The sequence below is a fragment of the Papio anubis genome, chromosome 10, assembly GCF_008728515.1.
Source record: "Papio anubis isolate 15944 chromosome 10, Panubis1.0, whole genome shotgun sequence".
NCBI classification, from domain to species: Eukaryota; Metazoa; Chordata; class Mammalia; order Primates; family Cercopithecidae; genus Papio; species Papio anubis.
In genome coordinates, this window is record NC_044985.1 from 89,089,791 (window position 1) to 89,112,916 (window position 23,126).

The 23,126-nt window shown below is 37.3% G+C and overlaps 1 protein-coding gene across 15 annotated transcripts in view; it reads left to right on the forward strand.

Moving 5' to 3' along the window:
• Window positions 1–23,126, forward strand: part of PARD3B (par-3 family cell polarity regulator beta) — a 1,095,492-nt gene that overhangs the window by 653,112 nt on the left and 419,254 nt on the right. For all 15 annotated transcript variants that reach the window (XR_002516428.2, XR_002516429.2, XR_002516430.2 and 12 more), the window contains 2 exons: window positions 5,414–5,513; window positions 12,844–12,959. Coding sequence is in view for 12 of the 15 variants with exons in the window: in XM_021924389.2 (XP_021780081.1) it covers window positions 5,414–5,513; window positions 12,844–12,959 (216 nt within the window). In the remaining 3 variants the exon portion in view is untranslated. The remainder of the gene's footprint in view (window positions 1–5,413; window positions 5,514–12,843; window positions 12,960–23,126) is intronic.

Consider the following 23,126-nt stretch of genomic DNA (forward strand, 5'->3'; position numbering starts at 1 on the left):
TGTCTGTTCTTTTCTTCCCAGGACATAGATTTAGTTAGAACAATTTTTACATCAGTGAAAAAAATATATAAATTAACTATCTGCAAGTTTCCTGTTTCTCTTTCTTCCCCACCTCAATTTTTCAACTTAGCATAACAAATGTATTTATTTTAAGAAGTGACTCCATTAAACATTATTTTTTCAAAAGTAGAGAAAATCTATTCTTATATTTTCTTTGTAGATCTGTGCAACAATACTAGATTATAAGATATAGGCCTATCAAAACGCAGACTCATTACATTTTCATTGTTAGAGACCAGTAGATGAAATTTTCTTACTTTTTATGTAAGCCTATTGATTTAGAGACCAAAAAATTATAGCAGAATTTATAAACATGATGCTATAAAAGAGTATCATGGCCATCACCTCTTTTTAATGTTAATGACATTTTATATTTAGGGGACTATTGGGAGTTCCTGAGTTTCAGATCCATGTCAGATGGTAACAGGCCACTAAGGCTTATAAAACCTGAGTGTTGACTGCCATTACCAATTTTTTCAAGGATCTTCTTTAGAAAAGCAAGATTAACTTGACAAAGTGTAATGTCTAGTGAGGAGAGGAGCTGTTACAGCCAAAACATTGACTTTTTTTTTCTTTCCTTTGTATATTTAAAAATCCAATGTTGATATTCTGTGTTCCATTTATTTTTGTAGTAATAATACATACCACCCACAGTTCTTGGTTATTTTATTTTATTTTTTATTCCTGCCAAGATGTTACACAGAAAAAGGCATTTTTAGAACTAATGTTTGTAGAAATCATAGCACCAGAAAATTCACATTTATACTGAAGAACTGCTAGCAATGCCTGTAGTGAAATAAGTGTGGTGCTTCAAGATGGTAATAGGGATGGAGGTTGTGTCCCAAGGGTTTACTATAAAATCCTATTAAGCATTTGAATGGTAATGAAATACACCAACACTGTATTTTCTGAGGAATCTTGCTGGCAGATCTTACCCTAGGCCGAGGGATCACCTCATGCAGTTTGCCTCTGGTTAGCATTACCTCTCATTTCACTGCACTTGTCTCCCCCATATAGCTCTTCTCCTGCTTTTCCTCTTTCAGTTCAAGTGCATCCTGTCTTAGGCACCCACTGCCCCCAAGTCTGCTTAGCATCACCCACTGAGTTAGGCCTTTTATCTCCATCTCAAATCAAATGTTGTGGTTCTGTGACCTGTCTCACTGGATCCATATTCCCTGGGGTCCTCTGAGACACATCATAGTAGAATTATTTCTAATGTGTATCCTCCTGGGGACCAGCAAGTATCTACCCCTCTGTAGCATGTAAAGCACTATGTCTGGAATGACTATCCAAGATTCAATTATACGTTTCAATTTGGCTAATGTTTATTGGATACCTCCATTGTGCAGAATATACTATCAGGAGTGGAAAGGTGAATGCAATAGTATTATTGTCCTTAAGAATAGTCAGAAGCAGGAGTCAAAAAACTTTGTCTTTAAAGTGCAAGAAAGTAAATATTTCAGGTTTTGGACTGTAGGTCTCTGTCACCACTCAATTCTGCCATTGTAGAGCAGAAGCACTCATAGACAATACATAAACAAATAGGCATGGCTGTTCAGTAAAACTTTATTTGCAAAGGCAGGTGGCAAGGTGGTTTTGGACCAGGGCTGTAGCTTGCTGACCTTTTGTCTAAAGTTACAATCTCTTTTACAAATTCTTTTCTGATATGGTCTTGGTGGGATAGATCCCACAACACAGATAACAACAAAAGATGATAATTAAAAAGAAGAGCCATTTGGCCATCAATGAAGTAATGACTACAGGGAGTGCCGTGTCAACATTTACAGGCATAGATATACATGAAATGACCATCAAGAAGACTGTACCTCATACACTCAATGAAATCCCGAAATATTATTACCGGAGATAAGAATTCCAGGCTTTTACACTGAAACAAGGGCTTAAAAAAGGTGTTTGGGCTCAGAGGAAAATAAAAATTCCTTACAGCATCCGAATATGTTGTTTAAGAAAATGTAACAAGGGGCAGGCCGCGGTGGCTCACGCCTGTAATCCCAGCACTTTGGGAGGCCAAGGCTGGCAGATCACGAGGTCAGGCGATCAAGACCATCCTGGCTAACATGGTGAAACCCCTTCTCTACTTAAAATACGAAAAATTAGCTGAGAATGGTAGCAGGCGCCTGTAGTCCCAGCTACTCAGGAGACTGAGGCAGGAGAATGGCGTGAACCCGGGAAGCGGAGCTTGCAGTGAGCCGAGATGGTGCCACTGCACTCCAGCCTGGGAGACAGAGCGAGATTCTATCTCAAAAAAAAAAAAGTAACAAGGATAGAGTCAACAAATAAGATACTTACCTCAACAAACAAGATACTTACCTCTGCACTGATCACCACTTTAAAAAAAAAAAAAAAAAAAAAACATAAAAACACATAAACACAAAAAGAACCATAAATCATTCACATGAGTGTAATAAAAATTAAATTTAATGATTATAATAAAACTAGCCAGAGAAGAGGCTGTAGAAGACATGGAAAACGAGAAAGAGGAACATGAAGGGAAAGTTATCTACAGTCTAGTAAAAGAAATAGATGTAGATAAATAGATAATAGCTTGATAGGACAATACATACATACATAGTTCATTGCAGAAGTGGCATTTGATATATGCGATCCAAGAATTACTTTACCTAATATGAATTAATAGATAAACCTAAAGTGTCACTGGATAGATATAGACAGTGAAAGTGTATTTCCTGGTCCTATCACTGCACAATGAGGTTTGGCAGCTGTGTTCCATGCAGTCATTACAGGACCTAGGCTCCTTGCCCTGGTGGCTGGGCACCTCGTCACCTGGCTTTCAGGTGATATAGTCGGGGAAAGGAAGAGAGAGTGAGGAAGGTGCACCCTCTCATAACCACTGAGACTGGGAATGACATTTGTCATAGCAGCTCACATTCCATTTGCAAGAACTAGTCTAGGGATAAAGAGGCCCAAGCAGTGGTGTCCAGCTGTATGCCCAGAAAGAGAGGAAGAGCACAGATAGAGTGGGCACTGGTCTTCTCGGCCACTGTTATAAAAGTGACAGATCCTTGGCAACAGCAAAGGCTTCATAGTAAATGTGATATCTGAGGTGGACCTTGGGAGAAGGGTAGGACTTTGACAGGTAGAGTAGGTTTTGCAGTTACATAGCAAAGATACTGAGGCAGGAGCACACAAGGGGTGTGGTCAGGGAATGGTAAACTAATGTGTAGTGGGGGATGAAGTTGTTTGCCAGGATCATAGACCTTTATTCCATAAGCAATGTGTGCAGCTGAAGTGGTTTTGAGCAACAAGTTATATGATCACAAGTATGTTCACCCCCACTGTGGAAGATGGACTGAGAGGTTGAGGATAGAAGATGAGAGCCAGCAGAAAGGAAGTTGTCCTAGGATGTCCATTGTTCCCAATTTACATTACAGTCCTTCTGCTCTGTTTCTCTTAGCAAGTCTTGAATGCCTGACTGCTGCCACCACTACCAAATCAGTGGACCCCTAGGGTTGGAGGTGGTGCAGGGACACAATGCAGGCTGCCTTTGGGCTACTTTCCCCCTGGTCACCTACTTAGCAGATCTGCTTCAAGTTTTATTCCCAGGGCCATGTCAGCAGTGCTACAACTACCTCCACATCAGTCTAGTGCCTGGGGCAAAGCTTGGAACAAGTCCTTGCCTTATGTATTTATCAGGGTTCCGCAGAGAAACAGAACCAAATGTGTGTGTGTGTGTGTGTGTGTGTGTGTGTGTGTGTAAACTGATTTATGATAAGGAATTGGCTCACATGACCTTGAAAATAGGCACATCTCAGGATCTGCAGGGTGAGTCAGCAAGCTGGGGTTGCAGAAGAGTTGATGGTGCAGTTTGAGTCTGAAGGCCTGAGAACCAAAAAAGTTAATGGTGTGGTTTCAGTCTGAAGGCTTGAGACTGAGGAAGCGCCGATGTTTCCATTTGGGTCTGAAGACAGAAAAAGTCCAATGTCCCATGTCACAGTCACTCTGGCAGGAGGAATTCTCTCTTATTCAGGAAAGAGGCAGTCTTTTGGTTCTATTCACGCCTTCAAGTGATTAGACAAGACCTACCCCATTAGAGAGGGAAGTCTGTTTATTTAAATGTGAATCTTGTTTAAAAACACCCTCACAGAAACTCCCAGAATAATATCTAGGTACCCTGTGGCCCAGTCAGGTTGACCTATAAAATTAACCATCATATCCAGCACGTGAACAAGCCAAAGCAGGTTTTGTCACCAACAGCAGTTCTCAAGGGTAGAGAGATTTGTCTCTTATTCTGTCATTCAGGGACAAATCAGGTATACATCTTACCAACTATGTCACTGTAATAGATACAAGTAGAACTTACAATCTATGGAATGAAAATCCTGTGTTTACTTAACAGTTTGCATTTACAAATCACTGCTTAAATATAATTTATTTCTCATATTCCTCCAGTAAAGGTATTCTTGTTGCCACTTTATGGCTTTAAAAACTGAGGCTTGGAGAAGTTGAGTAATTTGCCATGTTTACACAGCAGTAGGGTTGGAAATATGGCAGTCTTGCTCCAAAAACCATACACTTAACCAGGATGTTCTATAATGCTTTTCATACACTAGTGAATATGGTTAGTAATTATGAGCATTCAATGAAATAATGTACAAGGCTTAATATAATATCTGCTATACAATAAGATCTCAACAACCTTACTTGTTATTAGTTGTGGTGATATTAGAGGTACATATCTATTTTTCCAGTACAGAATAGACTGGAAAAGTATGCATTTTTAGTAGGTGGGAAAACCAGGATTTAGACCCCTGTCTTTTCCTTATAAGGCCTTAAACCCAGGTGTCACCATTATGGCACAGATAGAAAAAAAGAGGACGTGTGTGTGTGTTTACCTCACCTATGTCTAGATGGTGAACAGATATATTATATCTCATGATTTTTTTAAAAGAAGTTTTTGCTACTGAAGCAAATGCTTTAATCACCATATAATCCACGGTATTCACTATCGAGTCTTATTTACAAAACTGTTAAGGTATAAAACAGATGACTTTGTTAATCTTCCACAGATCACAGGTAATGAGTATGTGTCAGCCTTTTGTTGGTGGGAAAAGGTAGTCAAGATGCGTGGAGTGGGTTTGCTAGGGGTTGCCTGCAGGTCACCAGTGTAAAAACACATTAGAAGGCTTAGATTTCCTCACACAAGAGGCATTCATTCTCATAAGGATCCTTCAGTTCCGTGTGAGAACTTATTTATTTCAGGGCTGGTTTATGTGTTGGCTGAAACTGTGTCTGAGAGAGATACTGAAACCAAACCAGGCATCGAATGATTCTGCTTCCACTTTATACAGCTTCATTTGTTCTTTGTTTATAGACCTATTGCTGCCCAATGACGGATGGACCGAGAGTGAAGTTCCACCTTCTCCAACACCACATTCTGCTCTGGAATTGGGCCTCGAAGATTACAGTCACAGGTATTGATAAAATGATATATCGTAAATGTTCCTCGTTATTGTTTTTCTGGGAGAACACAGCAACCTTATTCAGGAGACTTATTTTAACTCTATTTCTTTCTGGAATAGAAATCTTATAGTATCTATAATTCCTTTCTAGCAAAAGCTTCAGTGAAAGTTTCTCGTAGCTAATAGCTTAGATTGGGCATATTTTGCTTTCTGGTATTTGTTAAGATTCACCTTAAATTATTAAAATATTTAAGAGAATGGTTGGACTTTCTTTTACAAATTTAAAAACTACAGCCATGGAGCTCAAAGAAAAGTGACATGGGAAGGTATCAAACAAAACTGAGAAAATGGGAAGCTTACGGGTTTTTATTAGTAATTGGCAAACCCTAAAGGTATTTTAAAAATAGATGTTCCAAGAAAGTTAATGGAATCTAAAAATTAAAGCAACAGCATATATAATCTAAAATATTGAAGAGGGTACCCAATATTATATCCATTCTGTAATAGAAACTAAAAAAAAAATCAATAATTTTCAGAATCACACAAGCGTGAGAGAGATTTACTAAGCATGTATACTATTTGACTAGGGGAATTCATAGATTTTGTTCTTCTGATGAGTTTTAAAAATCATTAAATTGTCCCTTTGCTATTTTCTGTATTTATTATGGCTGTTAGAAACTGTGTGTTTTATTCCATTCTGTGTCCCATGATAATCCTGTGAAATTTCTTCATTTTTCTTTCAGCAATGCTAGTGTCATTCCTATTATGTTTTTTAATACAGTCTGCTAAAAATAAAGCAGCATGCCAAGAGTATAGCTAACTCTATTAGGTGGAAGCTCACCTATATTTAGCTATCTCTGATTCTTATACTTTTGAAGTCAGTTATCTTGCTAACTACAGTTTTGTGAACCAGATTGATAATCACAATAATATTCTAGATCAGTATCTCTAGGGGTTTCATGAAAGAAAATGTGGACCTATTTAATTTTGTCCATTTATTTCCATTGCCTGCTCAATTCTGAATTGAAAATGACATTTTGTTGGCATTAAGAAAAGCCATTTAAAACATAATTTCGTTTGTACTACCTTACTGTTTATTCTGTATATATGTACAAAATGATTGGGATGGTGCAAAGCTGAATCAGATATAAACCCTGTCTTCAGGAAGCTGGTAGGCTGACGGGTAGACTCCTGGGACAACTGGAACACAAGGGTTCCAATGATACTTACCAGAAGGTGTAGATAAAGTGCTCTGGGCATCTGAGGCCGAGGAGAATGCCTCCAGATAAAGGAATCAGAGAAAATGCTATGGTAAAAGTGTCATTTAAGCTGAACCCTAACTCATTAATAGCAGGTGGACATGAGATGAGCCCAGGAAAAAAGGGCATTTTGGGAGGGAAGGGCAGCAGAAGAAACAGCATGGAGATGAGAGAGTAAATTGATTTGCACAACTTGGGGCCGATCAGCCAGATGATAAAGCCCAGAGTGCAAGAATAAGGTATACAGACTTCATTCGGTAGATAGTAAATCTTATTGTAGGGTTTTAGCAGGTAATACACATAATGAAACCTGGGTTTTTGTGTGTGTGTATAACATGGATTGGGTGAATGGAAGAGGGTCGATATCCCCTGGAAGCCAGAGACTCTTTGGATACCTTTTAGGGCAATTGCAGTCAGAGGTACTGAGCATCTGTGCAGGGGAGACTAGAGAGAAGCACTCAGGTGAGAAACCTTCAAGGGAGAGAGGTGGTTCAGAAATCAATTGGGATTTAGCAACTGCCTTTTTGACTTCAAAGTCTCCATGGATTTCCTTCCTTCCCTTTTCTGCAAAGCCATTCCTTTGTGAACTGGGGAAAGAAAAAAAGTTTATATTGGTCCTCACTGCTGTAAATCTTCATTACATGGTATGAACTAGTAACTTCCATCTTCTTTTCACTCTTCCTTCCTAGTCCCCTGTGTTTTAGGCCTCTGTTCTCACTTCTTTGTTAGAACTGCTCTCTTAATCGTCAACAGTTTATCCTTAATCTCCTTTCAGTCGAAAGTATGACATTGTCTTAGACTTCATTCTTCTTTTCCACTCTGCAGTATTTGGTTATTAAGTCATTCATTCACTTACTCATTCATTCAAAAGTATTTCTGGAGCTCTGAGCCAGACACTATAGAAAGAAATCAAATGGATTGGAAAGCATCCCTGGCTGCAAGCAATGCAGCGTCCTCTTAAAGAGACAGACACACAGATAATTCGGTTGCAGCCCCTAAGCATTAGATACAAAATGCAATGGGATCCTAGAGGAAGAAGCTGCTAACTTTGTCTGGAGTTGTCAAGTAAGTTTTCACAGGAGAGTAGTGTTTGAGCAGTTTCTTGGAAAATAGAACAAAGCTATCTAGACAAAGAAGTGGTGGGAAGAGCAATTTAGGTTAAGGAAACCAGGTGATGGGAGAGAAGAATGCAGAGTGTGTTCAGTGTGGCTAAAACTTGTGGTATCTCAGGGAAGACTCAATGGGAATGGCATCGTCTGCCCTGCTCCATGGGTGCCAGAGAGCAGTGGAGAAGCATTGAAGCACTTTGAGCCTGGAGATGACAGTATCAGGCAGAGCAGTTTCAGTAATGGAGGATGGAGGGAATGGCGGAAGCCACCATAGACAAGGAGGCCACTCAGACTTGGGACTAGCAAGAGAAGAGCAGGGCCTGGATGGAGGGATCAGGAGCATGGGTGGAGAAGAAAGGACAGAGATATTTTTTAAATAGAAAGACCAAGTCTTAAGCCTTGAAACTCCCCTCCTAGGATCGTGTGACCTGCACCATCCTGCAAACTGCTGCGTTGCCTAGGTGACCAGCAGCAGCAGGAGTTGGATGTGTGAAACTTGGGATGGAGGAAGGACTGGAAGGGAGCCAGGAGGATTGAGCAAGAAAGGCTCTCCTGCCTTCTGCCTTTCAAAAAAAAAAAAAGTAAAAGCCCGCTCAAAGGAAAAAAGGGTGTTTGAGGGGTGAGGCTATCTATGGCGTGAGGAATGAAAAACAAATTTGATCAAACTTAATGCCTGTACAAAATGAAATTGGGAAATTGCTGAACCTATTTTTACTATTATGCAGTGATTATTACAGAAAAGTTTACAATATGTGGGTCTAAGTAATAAATAAATATAAAGGAAATAAACTTACTGTGGGAGCTCAGGCAGAATTGAAGCTAAATAAGCAGCAGACAGAATATATTGAATATTATTAACAGTTTAGACAACATTAGGCTATTCCCCACATGTTCATATTCTCTTTCTCTCTTTGTCTCTCTCTGTCTGTTTCTTCACCCACATACCTGAATCTACTGTCACTCGTAGTAGCCAATTGTTGAAGTCTATCTGTGGACACCTGAGACTTCAGACATCATGGTTTTTGTCGTGCCTCTCAAAGACTTCATTCCCCACCTTTTCATCTCAGATGGTTCTTGAACATTCATTGTTGACTCTTATACATCTTTTACACTTCTGGTTTGTCACCATAGTCAAGACACTGGCATATGCTTCATGCTACCCTTACTTATTCATTAGGCAGCATAATTTGACGTTGAGTATCGTTTCTATTCGGTAGATTCCCTGGTTGTTCATGCTGAAAACACAGCCTTTATCTAAGATATGTCTTTGGCCTGCTGTCAACTTCCAGCTTCCCACAACCTTCACTGCAGTGCACTCAGCCATGAGCACAGGCTAACTCCCTTCAAAATTAAAATGTCGCATTTTATAATCATCAGATCACCCTCTCAATCCAAACACTTGAGATATGTATCATAAAGTTACAAACCATTTTACTAGTCTAACTTACATGTCTAAAATATTTTCACATGAACTAACTCAATACTGCTCTCACTCATTATTCCAGTGCTCTATATGCCCACATTGGCTCTAATCCTATGATGACTTATATTACGCTCACTTACCTCCTTAATATCCATCAATCTGATATCAGCCTTATTTTGCCTTATTTCCGTTTTGTACCACAGCAAAGGGGGCCCTTTTATGAAAGGTTTTCAAAGTGTACACTTGGTCACAGTCAAAGTGATGGTAACATATATGTGTATGTATATGGATCGATATGTAGATATCTCATTATGATCAATTTAAAGGACATAATCAGATGTGTACATAAGAGCATTTGTTACCTTCATATGTATAGTGCAGCCTTTTATCTCTTTGATCATTCTTGATTATATGCCAACATTTGTATAAAAATTCACTTTATTAGATAGATCCTAGCTTGATGTTACTGCATTGAGTGTCATTGCCACCTTACTTTTTAAATGGGGATTGGGATTATTGCTACCTAGGAGTCTGGGAAAATGTGAGCTCTTATTCCTAATTTGTGAATTAATGCTGGGCTTAAGAGGATAATCTAAGACAGTGAGTCAGGTTCACCAACACATTGTTCAATTGGGTAGATTCTCAGTCTGCCTTGAGCCTCTGCTTTAAATGCAGTCTGATCTATGTTTTAATGAGGGTCCTACACCTCTTCCCTGGAGGCTTTCACTGCTTTGATTAAGGATTTAGTTTTCTATTATTGCAATGATGTACACCACTCTATTGAAACAAAAAACAAACCTAAAATGTAAGCCACATAATAAAAGGTGAGCAAGTCTTTACTACAAGTGAAAGGCTTGACTTCTGCGGGTTCGCGATCAGCAACAACCTGTGTCCCAGGCTGGCCATCATTTTAGCCAGAGCTTGTGGCTCTGGTCCCAGCTTTGCCCCTGGCCAGCTGTGTGACCTTGGAATGCCAATCCTCCTCTTTGAGCCTCAGGGTCTTATCTAAGAGATGAGGTGACCTTTAATCCCTTTCAGCTCTTAAACTTTTTGATTCTATGAAGGCATTGAGTCTTTCTGACACTAAACCCACATCATCACAACAGATCAAAGGATGGAAAACTTAAGTGCAAATAAAGGTCGAATCACACATTTAAAGGCAAGTGCTTCCAAACTCCAAGACTCAGGGGAGAGCTCATGTGTGCAGTAGTGTCTCAGAATTCTTCTTTAAAATGGGCTGAAAAAATGAAAGTGTTGCTATTAGGCCAGGCTAGTGTCAGTAACACTAAGTGGGTCCAGGATTTTTGTTCATAATTGGCATATTTTGTCATTACTAGATACCATATCTAATATACTTTATATATCAATGGTTTCATGTATTGAGAATGTACCCAGACACCAGGAAAGAAATAGAAAAAAAAAGCTACACAACTCTAAAGAGAGGATTTAAGCTTCTTGAGAAATTTTTATGAAAACACGTGAAATCTTTTCCTTGGCTAGTGCCTTAGGCCCTCATTCAAAGACCACACTAACCTACAAAATAAAGAAAAGGATTGTTAATAGCTCAGGTTGATCAAGCTCTTACTATGTGCTAGGTACTTTTCTCAATATATAACATAACTTACATATCTTACAAAAATTTTAAAGGGTCATAAATTCTATTCCTATCCATTTTATGGATGAGGAAACTGAGGCCACTCACTCTGACATTTTCCTGCAGCGGCCAGTCTCCTAACCATCAAACCACATCACCCTTCTAAATAGAGAAAAGGGCTCCTAGTCACAGACTTACTGAGAGTCTGACAAAAACAGAGACATCAAAGAAACTGTAAAACACACAGGTAATGGGAAAAACTCAGAAACTTAGAGTGTTTTGCGAAGCAAAAGTAGGTCAATTTATTGATCTGCTTATTTGTTAACTTACCTAATTTATCTGCTTCTATACAAAATACTCTGTACCAGACACTAATGTCCTTACTTTACAAATCTTCACTCATTCTGTTCTCTCAACAACCCTACGAGGTGGAGAGTGTAATTTTACTCATTTTATGCATAAGGAAATTGAAGCCCAGAGAGGTCCAGTAAGTCTCGTAGTTGACACAGCTAGTAAGTACTGGAGCCTGTCTCTTAATTGACATAGCTAGTAAGTACTGGAGCCAGGCTCTTGAGCACAGGGCTGTGCTGGTGTCACAGGTACTTCCTTTCTGGGGGAGGGTAGGGGAGATGAGGTCTACCTCTTTCACCCAGGCTGGAGGGAAGAGGTGCGATCTTAGCTCACTGGAGCCTCAAACTCCTAGACTCAAGTGATCCTCCAGCCTCAGCCTCCCAAGTAACTGGGACTACAGGTGCATGCCACCACACCTGGCTAAACAAGTACTTCCTTAATCTACCCACTGCATTGTGAAAATGGAGGTTCATTTATTCATTTGGCCATACTATTATTGTTGCATACTAATTTTAATATTTCTCAAAAGCAATATTGAATATGGAGGGATGATGAGTTTCAAGAAAAGATTAAACTTATTTTGGTATTTCAGGTTGAGATTCTCCTGTACATTTTAGAAGGATCCTCATTCAAAACAGTTATTTTTGCTATTGTTTTGTTGTTTATAGTATCAAACTCCAACTGTTTGAAAAACTCAGTACTTTCCGATTTTGTAAGGATACATGATTTGGATTTTCACTATATCTGAGATTAGGATAGCAGTTATGATGAGATGAGCTACCATATTTACTTTCTAGACAGATGAGAGTGCCGAGGGGAGAAAATGGCTATAATTTAGTTTATTAAAATTATATAAATATAATTTATTTATAGTACAAGAAATAAGTCATTGTCTGTAATTCTCTTACATAATACCCTGTATGGTCAAGTGAAATAAGTAGAATATTCTGCAGAAAGAAAGTTATTTGAGATTGCCTACAAGTACTAAGAAAACTATAATGGGCATTTGATGTATCTTGTGTCTAAATTGTCAACTGTGCTTTTCCTATTATTTCCTTTTTGCACTTTTGATGTGCAGACTATCTGCTCAGTGTTAACATTCGTTTTAGAAAAAAGACCTAAATAAAGTAGAAAACCAAATTCCTACAGGCATGTCATTCAACAGGATGGTTTTCTCTAAAGGATACAACCCTTTCACTTGTTTTTTAACATAGGCATAGCTTAGTCCACAGAAATCCCTTAACCTGCTTTTGGAGTCTGCTAATATCTGGTGACATCTCTTGAAGTGCTAGTGTTTTCCAGGCCTTCTTTATCCACTTAAAGTTATATAGTGTACAGCAGGATCCCAATTAGCAGAAATCAGTGAAGAGTAAAACACGATATTACCCAGAGAATATTTTATTTAAATTGTACAGTATGGTAAAATACATGAAAACAGAGTTGCTACATCTCATAAAAGAAACCTGAGATTTAGGAATTAGTTTAAAATATGTGGTTGGGAGTTGCACAGAGTGATGAGTGGCTGTGTTCAAAATGAGAACTGCTTCCTCATTTTTAAAAAGATTTTATTCTAAACCTAAATACAACATATGGCTTCCTTCCACAGCTCTGGGGTGGATTCAGCAGTATATTTTCCAGATCAGCACATCAACTTCAGATCTGTGACACCGGCCAGGCAGCCTGAATCAATTAATTTGAAAGCCTCGAAGAGCATGGACCTTGGTAAGCAAGGGTGAGGTGACATCCAGGTCAGCTCTCCAGCCTTAGCCCATTTATCTTCCCAAATGTCCTGGTTTTGTTTCTTCAACTCAAACCTCAGGGAACAAGGTCTGCAGAAGCCTAGAAGAAGGGATAATGGCCATCTCACCTTCCTATCTCTTCACACATTTAATTGTAATTACCCACTTTGTGAAACAAAGAGAAGTGATTTATTTTTACAAAATGATCTATAAACTATCCTCCCATTATAGGTCACAAAAATGATTCCTTCTAGAGGATCTGAATTCCAGAGGCATCTTTCTCTCGTCTATCTGCCTTTGCATTTGCACCCTTGCTTCTGCCAGGGCATTTCCACTCTGTGTGGGCATACCTGTTGCAGAGCCTGGGAAAATCATGTGGTTCAAAGCATCCTTTGCCTTAGTGCTTCACATCCTTCTATTCCTATCCATGTGTGATGGATAGGGATGGCAGCAGTGCAGAAAATTCAGCTTTTTAAATGCCCATCCCCAAATCCTGTGACACTGGAAGGAAAGGGGGTCTTTTGGGCTTGCCACACTGAGGGTGTCAAGGTACCCTCTGTCCATGCCTGAACAACCTCACTGAGGTTCTCGGCACCATGGGGAACTTCTTAGTGGCTGTTGGGTGCCAGGGCAGAGCAAGGGCCCCTGTCAACTGTGTTCTGAAAGCCTTGGGACATCTCATATACCCTAGGGCATCACTGCCCTCCCATGGGCTCTTAGAGAGAACACTATTAGAGAAAAGTATGGGTACAAAATAAATTCTCAGCAAAATATCCATTGCCTCGTGAATGCTTAGAGGCCAAGCTTTGCAATTGTTTTTTCTCGAGGCATATTATATATTTCATTAGTAACAACAAGAAAATAGAATAATCAAAAGTGCGCACTCCACCGAACAATCTGATAAATAGGGCTTATCTGTTATTCATTTACAGGAGTTCAGAAAAACGTTCAGTCATGATGAAACAAGAGAAATTGATTCTATTTTGTATAAATTAACTAAATCACTGGGATGCATTTGCTGTAATCACCTATAGTGAGAGACAGATAGAAACCTTAACAAGGAAGCTGTCTTGAACACTGGTCAGAAACAGTATTTTCTCAAGCGTGAATCTTTGACAAACCAAAGGAATAATTTGTGACAGTGACATAGGTTATTACTAATAATTTAAAGAGCAGTTCATTTTTATAGAGTGCTTGATAAACATTTCCTGTTCTGTCTTCCCAGTTTCTCTATAAAGAAGATGAATGGATCAAAACTGCTCTTATTTTTGAGGAGAGAAATATATTTCTGTTTTTCTCATTTAATTAAAGCAGCCACTATTATGGTTCTAAAAAGAAAAAACAGCACCCATTGTAAATTAAGAGAGAAAAAAATATTATGAAACCTGAAAAAAATAAAACCTAAGGCATGTCCATAATCAGTATTTTTATTTACATTTTAATTTTATCATTATTATTATTATTTTTGAGATGGAGTCTCACTCTGTCTCCCAGGATGGAGTACAGTGGTGTGATCTTGGCTCACTGCAACCTCCGCCTCCCGGGTTCAAGTGATTCTCCTGCCTCAGCCTTGCAAGTAGCTTGGATTACAGGCCTCTGCCACCACACCTGGCTAATTTTTTTTTTTTTTTTTTTTTTTGTATTTTTAGTAGAGAGGGGGTTTGTCCATATTGGCCAGGGTGATCTCGAACTCCTGACCTCAAGTGATCCACCCACCTCGGCCTCCCAAAGTGCTGGGATTACAGGGCGTGAGCCACTGGGTCCAGCCATTTTGTTAACATTTTTATTACCAAAAACTATATTTTGAGTTTTCTCTTCGAAACTGAAATAGTCCTAGCAAAATATATGTAGTTAGCAGTCATTCTTTGCATTTTTATACATTTGCCATAAATGACAACAATAATAGTAAGGTTAATTCATTTTACAAAATTGGTCAGGTTATGAGCTATTTACCCTAGTACCAACTAAAATCATTGGCTAAAATGCACCACGCAGCGGAAATACTCAGTAGCATGCTGTAAAAACAAGTTTAGAGTAATCATCAAAGTTTGGTCCTTTCCAAGAAGTACCAGGCTAAAGCCAACAGTCTTTCAGAATACCCTGAGGGTCAGCATTCTACTACCATTTTGATCCCTTCTCCCCAGAACAATCAGGGAGCCTAACAAACGTGTTAACCTTCTCAATGTGAAATTCACTTAGGTGACACCCCAATGGTAAACATTTGAAAGTGTCTTTTCTGTTTCATTAGGGGAATAGAATATTGTATATAGTTTCGTTTTCCATATATAGCACTAGGCCAATGTAAGAGATTAATTTATTTGCTCAAAAGGTAGGTGACTATGTTTATAGGAATAATACTAGCAGGATCTTAATTCTTTAAAATGTTTTAACATTCTTTAAAACGTCTTAATAAGTATCCTATTTAGGATGAATATACAATTCATGCTATCTATTTTTGAGCTGGAAACCAGCATTTTTATATGCTTCAGAATAAAAAAAAAAAAACCACCCTTCTATTTGCTGCATAATTAAATTATATTGGCTATTTCTCACTTTATAAAGTCTGTAGGAATCTTCAGAGGCTGATGGGCCCTATCAGTACCCTTGTGTTTGTTTCGCATTTGCTACTAAGACCAAACTAGTATTTTAACTTGCATATTAATGAGTCGTTGTTCATCTGTTTAAGCTATTTTAAAGGTGAGCAGCTTCCATTTACTTATTTTCAATTATATTTTCAAAGACAGACAATTCCGATTAAGAAAAATAAAGCCTCCTTATTGCCATCTTTTTTACCTATTCACCAGACACAAACGTAGTTTAAAATGTAAGTGCTCCTATTCCCCATCTATGTGCATGTCCACATCACATATCATTTATTTATAATAGTTGCATAGTGTTACATTCATTTAATCTTCATTTATACTTTACTTTTCTCTTCCCCTTTTAATGGAATGTGGGCTTCATTGACAGTTCTTTTGTTGTTGTTTTGGTGGGTTTTTGAGTTGTTTGTGTTTAAGATTTTGCAATTTGTTTATTTATAGCCTTTGCCAATGTTACCATTTGTTAATTTTTTCCTCTTTCATTTATAAAATATTGTTACATGGGATGCAAGTCATTTTTTTGCAACCTATTATTTGTCTTTTCAGTTTCATTGTGATATTTCTTATAAAAAAGGTTTCAGTCTTATTGTCAAATATTTTCATCATTTCTTATTTTGTGACATTTAGGTTATATGTTTATCTCATTCCCTTCTGGTACTTCTAGAGGCTTTAAAAAATATTTAGCAATCTATCATATATTTTTATCCATGAGGTATGAGATGGAAGAATTTTCTCACATAAGTAAGCAAATTATTAATAACATTTATTGACTTCTCCATTCTTTCCCTGAATCTGAAATTCAGTCACATTGAATAGTAAATTCCCATACATACATAGATGTATGGATTTCTAGACATGCTATTCTGTTGATATATTAGTCCATGTCATGTCAGCATCACCCCATTTAAATTATCTTGCTATTACTTCGTATTTTGATTACTTACAAGATAATCTTCCTCTAATTTTTCTTCCTTTGTAAAATTACTTTGGCTCTTCATATGTACTCATTCCCCTGCATGGACTGTACAATCAGCTAATCAAAATGAGTTTCAAGATGAAATAGGAATGCTTCCACTGTGGGGTGTGTGTGTGTGTGAGAGAGAGAGAGAGAGCACACACATTAATTATAATGTTTGCTATTGGTTTCTCATGGAAACATTTGATCAAGCTACATAAGTTTCTTTGCAGTCCTAACGTCCTAAAAGTTTTTTGATTAAATCGTTTATTTTTTTAATCAAGAATGAATGTTTAATTTTAATAAGTGATTTTAAGGGCCTTACTGGCTGATAATGTGGATTTTGTTCTTTATTGTATTCATGAAATAAAAGTGAGTTAATTAATAGATTCCCCAACATTAAATCTTTGATTCTTTTTCAATGACTCTAAATTTTTCTCTTTACTTGCAAAAATGTTTATCGATTAACTACAGATGTGTATATTAAACACTTCTTGAGATGGGTAACACATTATATGCTCTAAAATGTAGGTGTACAACTCTGATTACAATTTTACTCAGTGTCATTAATTCCTATGTATACATTAGAAGTATAAGTAAAAGCTGAATTGGGTATACATTATAAGTATAATGTGTATATAGCCCTTTTGAGGCTGCTTTGCCTTGGGATTTTGTGGATACTTTTACTGGCATGCATGTGGTCACATTTAAGGCAGATCAGAAATGATTAAAATGATAAATAAAAGGAAATTTGTTTTTAAATAATTGCATGTAGTCATGCTAATTCAAAGGGGTTAGGGTGTCACTTAAGAGACTGGGTGAATACTTCTGGGTTTTGGAGAAAATCAATCTTTTCCTACTAATTGTAGACTTTTCTCTATTTATTTAAATTACCAGAATTACTGTGTTCAGTCTGGACCCCTTTAATTTGTTCATAATTGAGCTTGTGTGGGTGTTGAGTTGGAAGCTCTTAGGAGCTGAATAACACAGCTGCCTCTTTGGCCTTTGGCATAGGGTTTTCCCCCAAAGAGCTGCCCTTGTTGGCAGTATGCCAGGAAGTTACATTCAAAGACTTTTTGATGAGGCATAAAAATCTTTAATTTCCAGGCTTGGTGTTTTATGACCCCATAATACTGTTTGAGAATTAGTCTGAATTATTCAAGGGATAGCACTTCAGTTTGTTGGCCCCCTTTGTTGACCTACTCTGTAGCCCCATTCAGAGTTAAGTTTAAAATTCTGTTTCTCACAAGGTATTGTTTTTAGAGTTTCCTCTCCTGTTTCAAATTGGCCTCCCACTCCCATTTCAGAAGGGTGTTCTATAACCCAGTTCGGAGAAGGCGAAGGGTAGTGCAGATGGAAGACGCTGGCCAGCTGTCCTCCTGTTCAATGAGAGGAAATGAGCTTAAAGTGATGCATGAGGCATTCAGACAAAATTTTAGGAAGTTTCCTGACAATGAAGATTGTTAACATTCCATGTCTCATAGTCTTTTAAGCAAGAGCGTGTGTCCTGAATATTTCCCTAAAATCAAGACGATAAATAGGTTGGCTGATTTCCTTTCAAGATTTGTGATTCAGCAGTTTTATTTTCTGTTAGTTGCTTGCTCTAAATTTTTTTTTAAATTAGGAAATGTTTTTAGATACCCACAATTGAAGTAATTTATAAGCCAACTGAGTTCTCACATCTACAAAGGTAAACATTTGAGATACATTTTGAGTATGAAACTTTTTATACATGTCAGATATTCCTCTTAGAGAGTACATTTCTAGTATCAGCTCAAAGATGAGCACAAAAAAAGCCCCATTCTACTGCTCTAATACGTTCTTTTTAAGATTATATTCATATAGTGAGGTACTTCTCTATGAATTATTGATAATAAAGACTGAATACTTAGGATAATTTTTATAAAATTATTCTAATAAGTGTGATGCTGGTTTGTATGTATTATTAATACATAAATATATTTTACTATTTTTATTTACATCCATGGATTTATTTTATTGTCCACCAATGAGTAGTACCTCTGAATATAGTTAAAAGCTGAATTGGGTATTACTGTTTTGGATACAACTTTGACTTTAAAGAAAATAATCTGTTTTGTAAAGAAAAATTAATGGTAATACTGTAAGAAAGTGTCTATTTGTATAATAGACAAGTATACAAAGATGAAGTCAGCTATATACTCTAAGCTCTAGTAACTCAAAATAAAGGAATTATAGGGAATGTTCATTCATTAAGTAAATGTTTATAAAGTGCCTGCCGTGTGCCAGGAAGTGCATTAAACACTGGGGATGTGGTAAATAAATGAGAGAAATGGTGCTTGCTGCATGTACCTAGATTAGAACCCCAACAGGAAAGAAAAACTCAAGAGTTAAGGAAAAACTTCCAAAAGGAAATTCTAACATTATGATAACTTATCTCAGGGAGGAAGAAAAGGAAGAGGCATCTGAAGACACTAGTGTGGCTGCTTTAAGAACTCACTGATAACCTTGGCTATGTAGAAAAGAGGAAGAGAGAAGCAAATGATTAAAATATATACATATATATGTACATTATACATATATAAATATATGTATAAATATATACATATACACACACACGTAGTAAAAATATAAAAGAATATATGCAGGAAGAGGTAAACAGCTGCATGAGAGGAGGCTTGCAAAACCTAATAAGAGTTAGACAGCCAAGCTATTTTTAAAGCATAAAAAAGAAAGTGTGCGAGGTGGTCCATTGTTTTAAACACCTACTGGATGTCAGGTGCAAAGCGAAGCCACTCAGTTCCTGTGTTAGTATTATCCTCATACCTAGGAGAGAATGATGGCCAAACCGAAAAAGCATAGCTGCCAGGGAATGGAAGTCTAGACAATTTACATCCCTGTGCACTAAAAGGATTGTGATTATAAAGTGGCTGTCCCTGGCCATCAGAAGTTATGAAGAGTAGGCCTCACACTGGAAGACAAGGAAGCAAATTATCAATTTTCAGAAAGATAATGAATTCCAGAAACAACTAGTAATCTCAATGGTTATCGTCAGAAGATTTCCATGTTCGCGAAATTAAAAAAAAAAAAAAATGTGATGGTCACCAGCAATCTCAATGGAGTCCTTGAAATAACTGGTGTCTCCTTTCCTTTTTGATGGGATTTCTAAACTGCTAAGTCAGGAAAATGTTTTACTTATAGGTTATGTTGATGTTTATAAAGGTATTTCCATTTGTTTTCTGATTGAGACTTATGGGCCAAATTATACAGAGGTAGACACAGCACTAAAATGTCCTTTCCTTAAATGTGCTAACTAATGTCTCATTGTCACCTTGGAGAAAATTAAATAACATATACCATAAAATGATACCTTTATTGTGTTCTAATAAAACTCAATAGAATTTGATGAAGATTGGATGTATGTAATTTGGCACATATCTGACTTCATCTTTGTATACTTCCCTGTCTGTTATACAAAGTAAATAGAACTCTTTCAAGATTACAGTTAATTTTTCTTGACAAAACATGATTTTTTCTTTAAAGTCAAGAGTAAAGAAGGAAAAGGCACTCTTCACAAATTTTCAGGAAATACTGTCTTAGAGAATCGGGTGATAGATTTACAGAATTAGCATTCAGATGATTTCTCCAGAATTGAAGAAGATAGAATTTAATAAAGAATGATGCATTCATTCCAACAAGGATTTATTGACACTTACTGTATGCCAGGCAATATCCCGGGTAAATAAGACAAAGGCTGCAATCTTACAGTGTTTTCATTCTCGTTATGTAAACAGATGATAAGGATGTATACAGTGAATAAATAATAAAATTTCAGATGACAGAAATTCAGATAGAAATGTTTTTCCTAAAGCCAAATTCAGGTAGAGAGAATGACTGAGGGGACATGAAGCTATTTCAGATGGGATAGTGAATGATAAAGGTTATGTCATAAAGTCAGGTTAAAAAAGATGAATTGTATAAGTGTAGGATTTAGGAGAGTTGGCGTAGTAACTATTGAAGCAATCCCCTGGTTCTTAGCTGCTTGCCTGACATGGCCATCCCCAAAGCTAGTTCTGTGTTTTCAGATCAAAGAAGAAAACAGCTCCACTTTATTCCGGCCTGGTCATAACATTTACAGTTCCATATCCAATTATGGGTAAAATATTTTAATAGCTACAAAGACAGTATAGAATGCAATCCAGATATTGGTGAGAGGCCTAGAAACCATGTTTAGTGAAAAGCAGTTGAAAGAGTAAAGATATTATGCCTGAAAGAGAGATGGCTTAAGAGGCATAGGAGAGCTCTCCTCAAATATTTTCATGCAAACATTGAAAGACTCACATCTGTTTAAAATTAATCAGTACCCCAGATATATCAAGCAATGATAATCACATCAGAAGATACATCATGTTTACAAGTTTTGAAATCGAGAAGGATAACAGTGATGGAAAATGGAATTCTGGTTTGTGGCATGTTTGGTATAAAAGGAAAAAATATGTAAATTAAAACAGCTCCTGAAGACTGAAAAGAGAAGCAGAACTCACCAAAATTATGAAAAAGAGACCATCATATATTTTTCAGTGTTTGACAAGGGACACCGTTCTTTTTATTTTTGTTAGAGTATTTTAATATGTTTATGTTGTTAAAACATATTATAAGGCCGGGCACAGTGGCTCACACCTGTAATCCCAGTACTTTGGGAGGCCAAGGCGGGCGCATCACCTGAGGTCAGGAGTTCAAGACCAGGCTGACCAACATGGAGAAACTCTGTCTCTAGTAAAAATACAAAATTAGCCAGGCATGGTGGCCTATGCCTGTAATCCCAGCTACTTGGGAGGCTGAGGCAGGAGAATCGCTTGAACCCAGGAGGCCAAGTTTGCAGTGAGCCAAGATCATGCCATTGCACTCCAGCCTGGACAACAAGAATGAAACTCTGTCTCAAAAAAATAAATAAATGAAACATAATGTATATAGTTATGTGTTTTAACTACATAACTGTATTATATGTACATAGATGATAACACTGTGTACATATTACACAGAATATAATTGTAGTAAGATGAATAGATGAAAAGTTGAATTTGGAGAACCTACCTGTCAGAACTCAGGCTGAATTCTTAGAGAGACATCTGTAGTGAGAAAAGACTTCAGATAGTTTCCAGCACCTCCATCCATGGCAGGCCTCTTTCAAAACATTAAGAAAACGGACATTTGGATTAACCAAAATGTAACATGTAATTATATTTTAGATAATTGCTACATTTAAAGTGAGTTATAGACTAGTAGTAGTAGTAACTGAAATGTGGAAATATAGATCACTGTCTATAATATAACTTGATCAATACTTCAGATGTAGCAGAATAAGGCAGATTCTCTTTAAAATTCATTAAAACAACGATTTGAGTTGGAAGCAAAGGTGTAAAAATGATTCTCTGTGTCAAGGACGTGCTTTTCCTATTCCTGTAAGTCTCTACGCATCCTTTCCTCCTGCTGTGTTTTCACATTCCCTAAGAAACATACTTTCAAGAAGAATTTGACTTTGTATTCATTGTTACTGTTACTAATTGGAAAACAATACCCTTTTGTGTAGGAATTGTACTTTTATAATGCTTTATATGTTGCTAGACTTGTCTAAAAGTTGTGACACATGCCAGGCCATCCCTGTCATACCCCTCCCATGACCAAATGCTCACAAATGCCATAAACTTAATTGCTCTCTTTTATAAGTTGTTGAATGAGTGAATAAGAGATACAACTTTCTCAAATGCCCCCATCTGAAAAAGGAAAGCATTTTTGGAGCAAGGATCATCCCTCTTGTATAAAAACACTTAACCTTATGCCTCAAATACCCCTAATGCCTAGGGATTTGATGGTGTTATTAGTAATAGTAGCAGTCATGGAGAGGGTAGTGTTGGTAGTATAATTAGAAATGAGCTTCTACATCTCCTACAGGTTTTTCTTATACTTGGTGGTTGACTCGAACAGTCAATATAAGTAAATTCTCCTAAAGTTAAGTATTATGAAATGCTGGGAGAAAAGTTAACTTGTGGATTTCATAGGTATATCCTTAAGTCAATAATGGGGCCACAAATGGTCTCAAATGTTGCCATGCAGTTTTTCACTGAGCGTATTTTCTCAAGGCCGGGGAATGTTTAGTGGAATATGTAGTTAATTTAAAATGTCAGTGTCTCTAAGAAAAATGTAAGGCTTTATTTCTCCAGAAGAGATACAAAAAAACTATAAAGTTTAGAGACTAACCTTAACCAATGATATTCTGCCAGTAACAAACCCATGCAGATTTTTACTAAATTGACCTCTGTGTACTTAGAATGTTATCTGTGCTCTGAAGAGAAATTTTGGTCAATGGGAAAACTGCCTTGTTCTTTAAAACTTAAATATTCTGGGCTCCTCATAAAACTTGGATTAAAACATGAAATGCTTTCTTCTTTATATTTTGTACTGAGGCTCTGTATCTAGGTAATTCTAAGCCTTCCCCCCTCCCCCACTATACTTTAAGTTCTGGGATACATATGGAGAACGTGTATCTATTTGTTAAATAGATACAGACATGCCACGGTGGTTTGCTGTACCCATCAGTCCGTCATCTATATTAGGT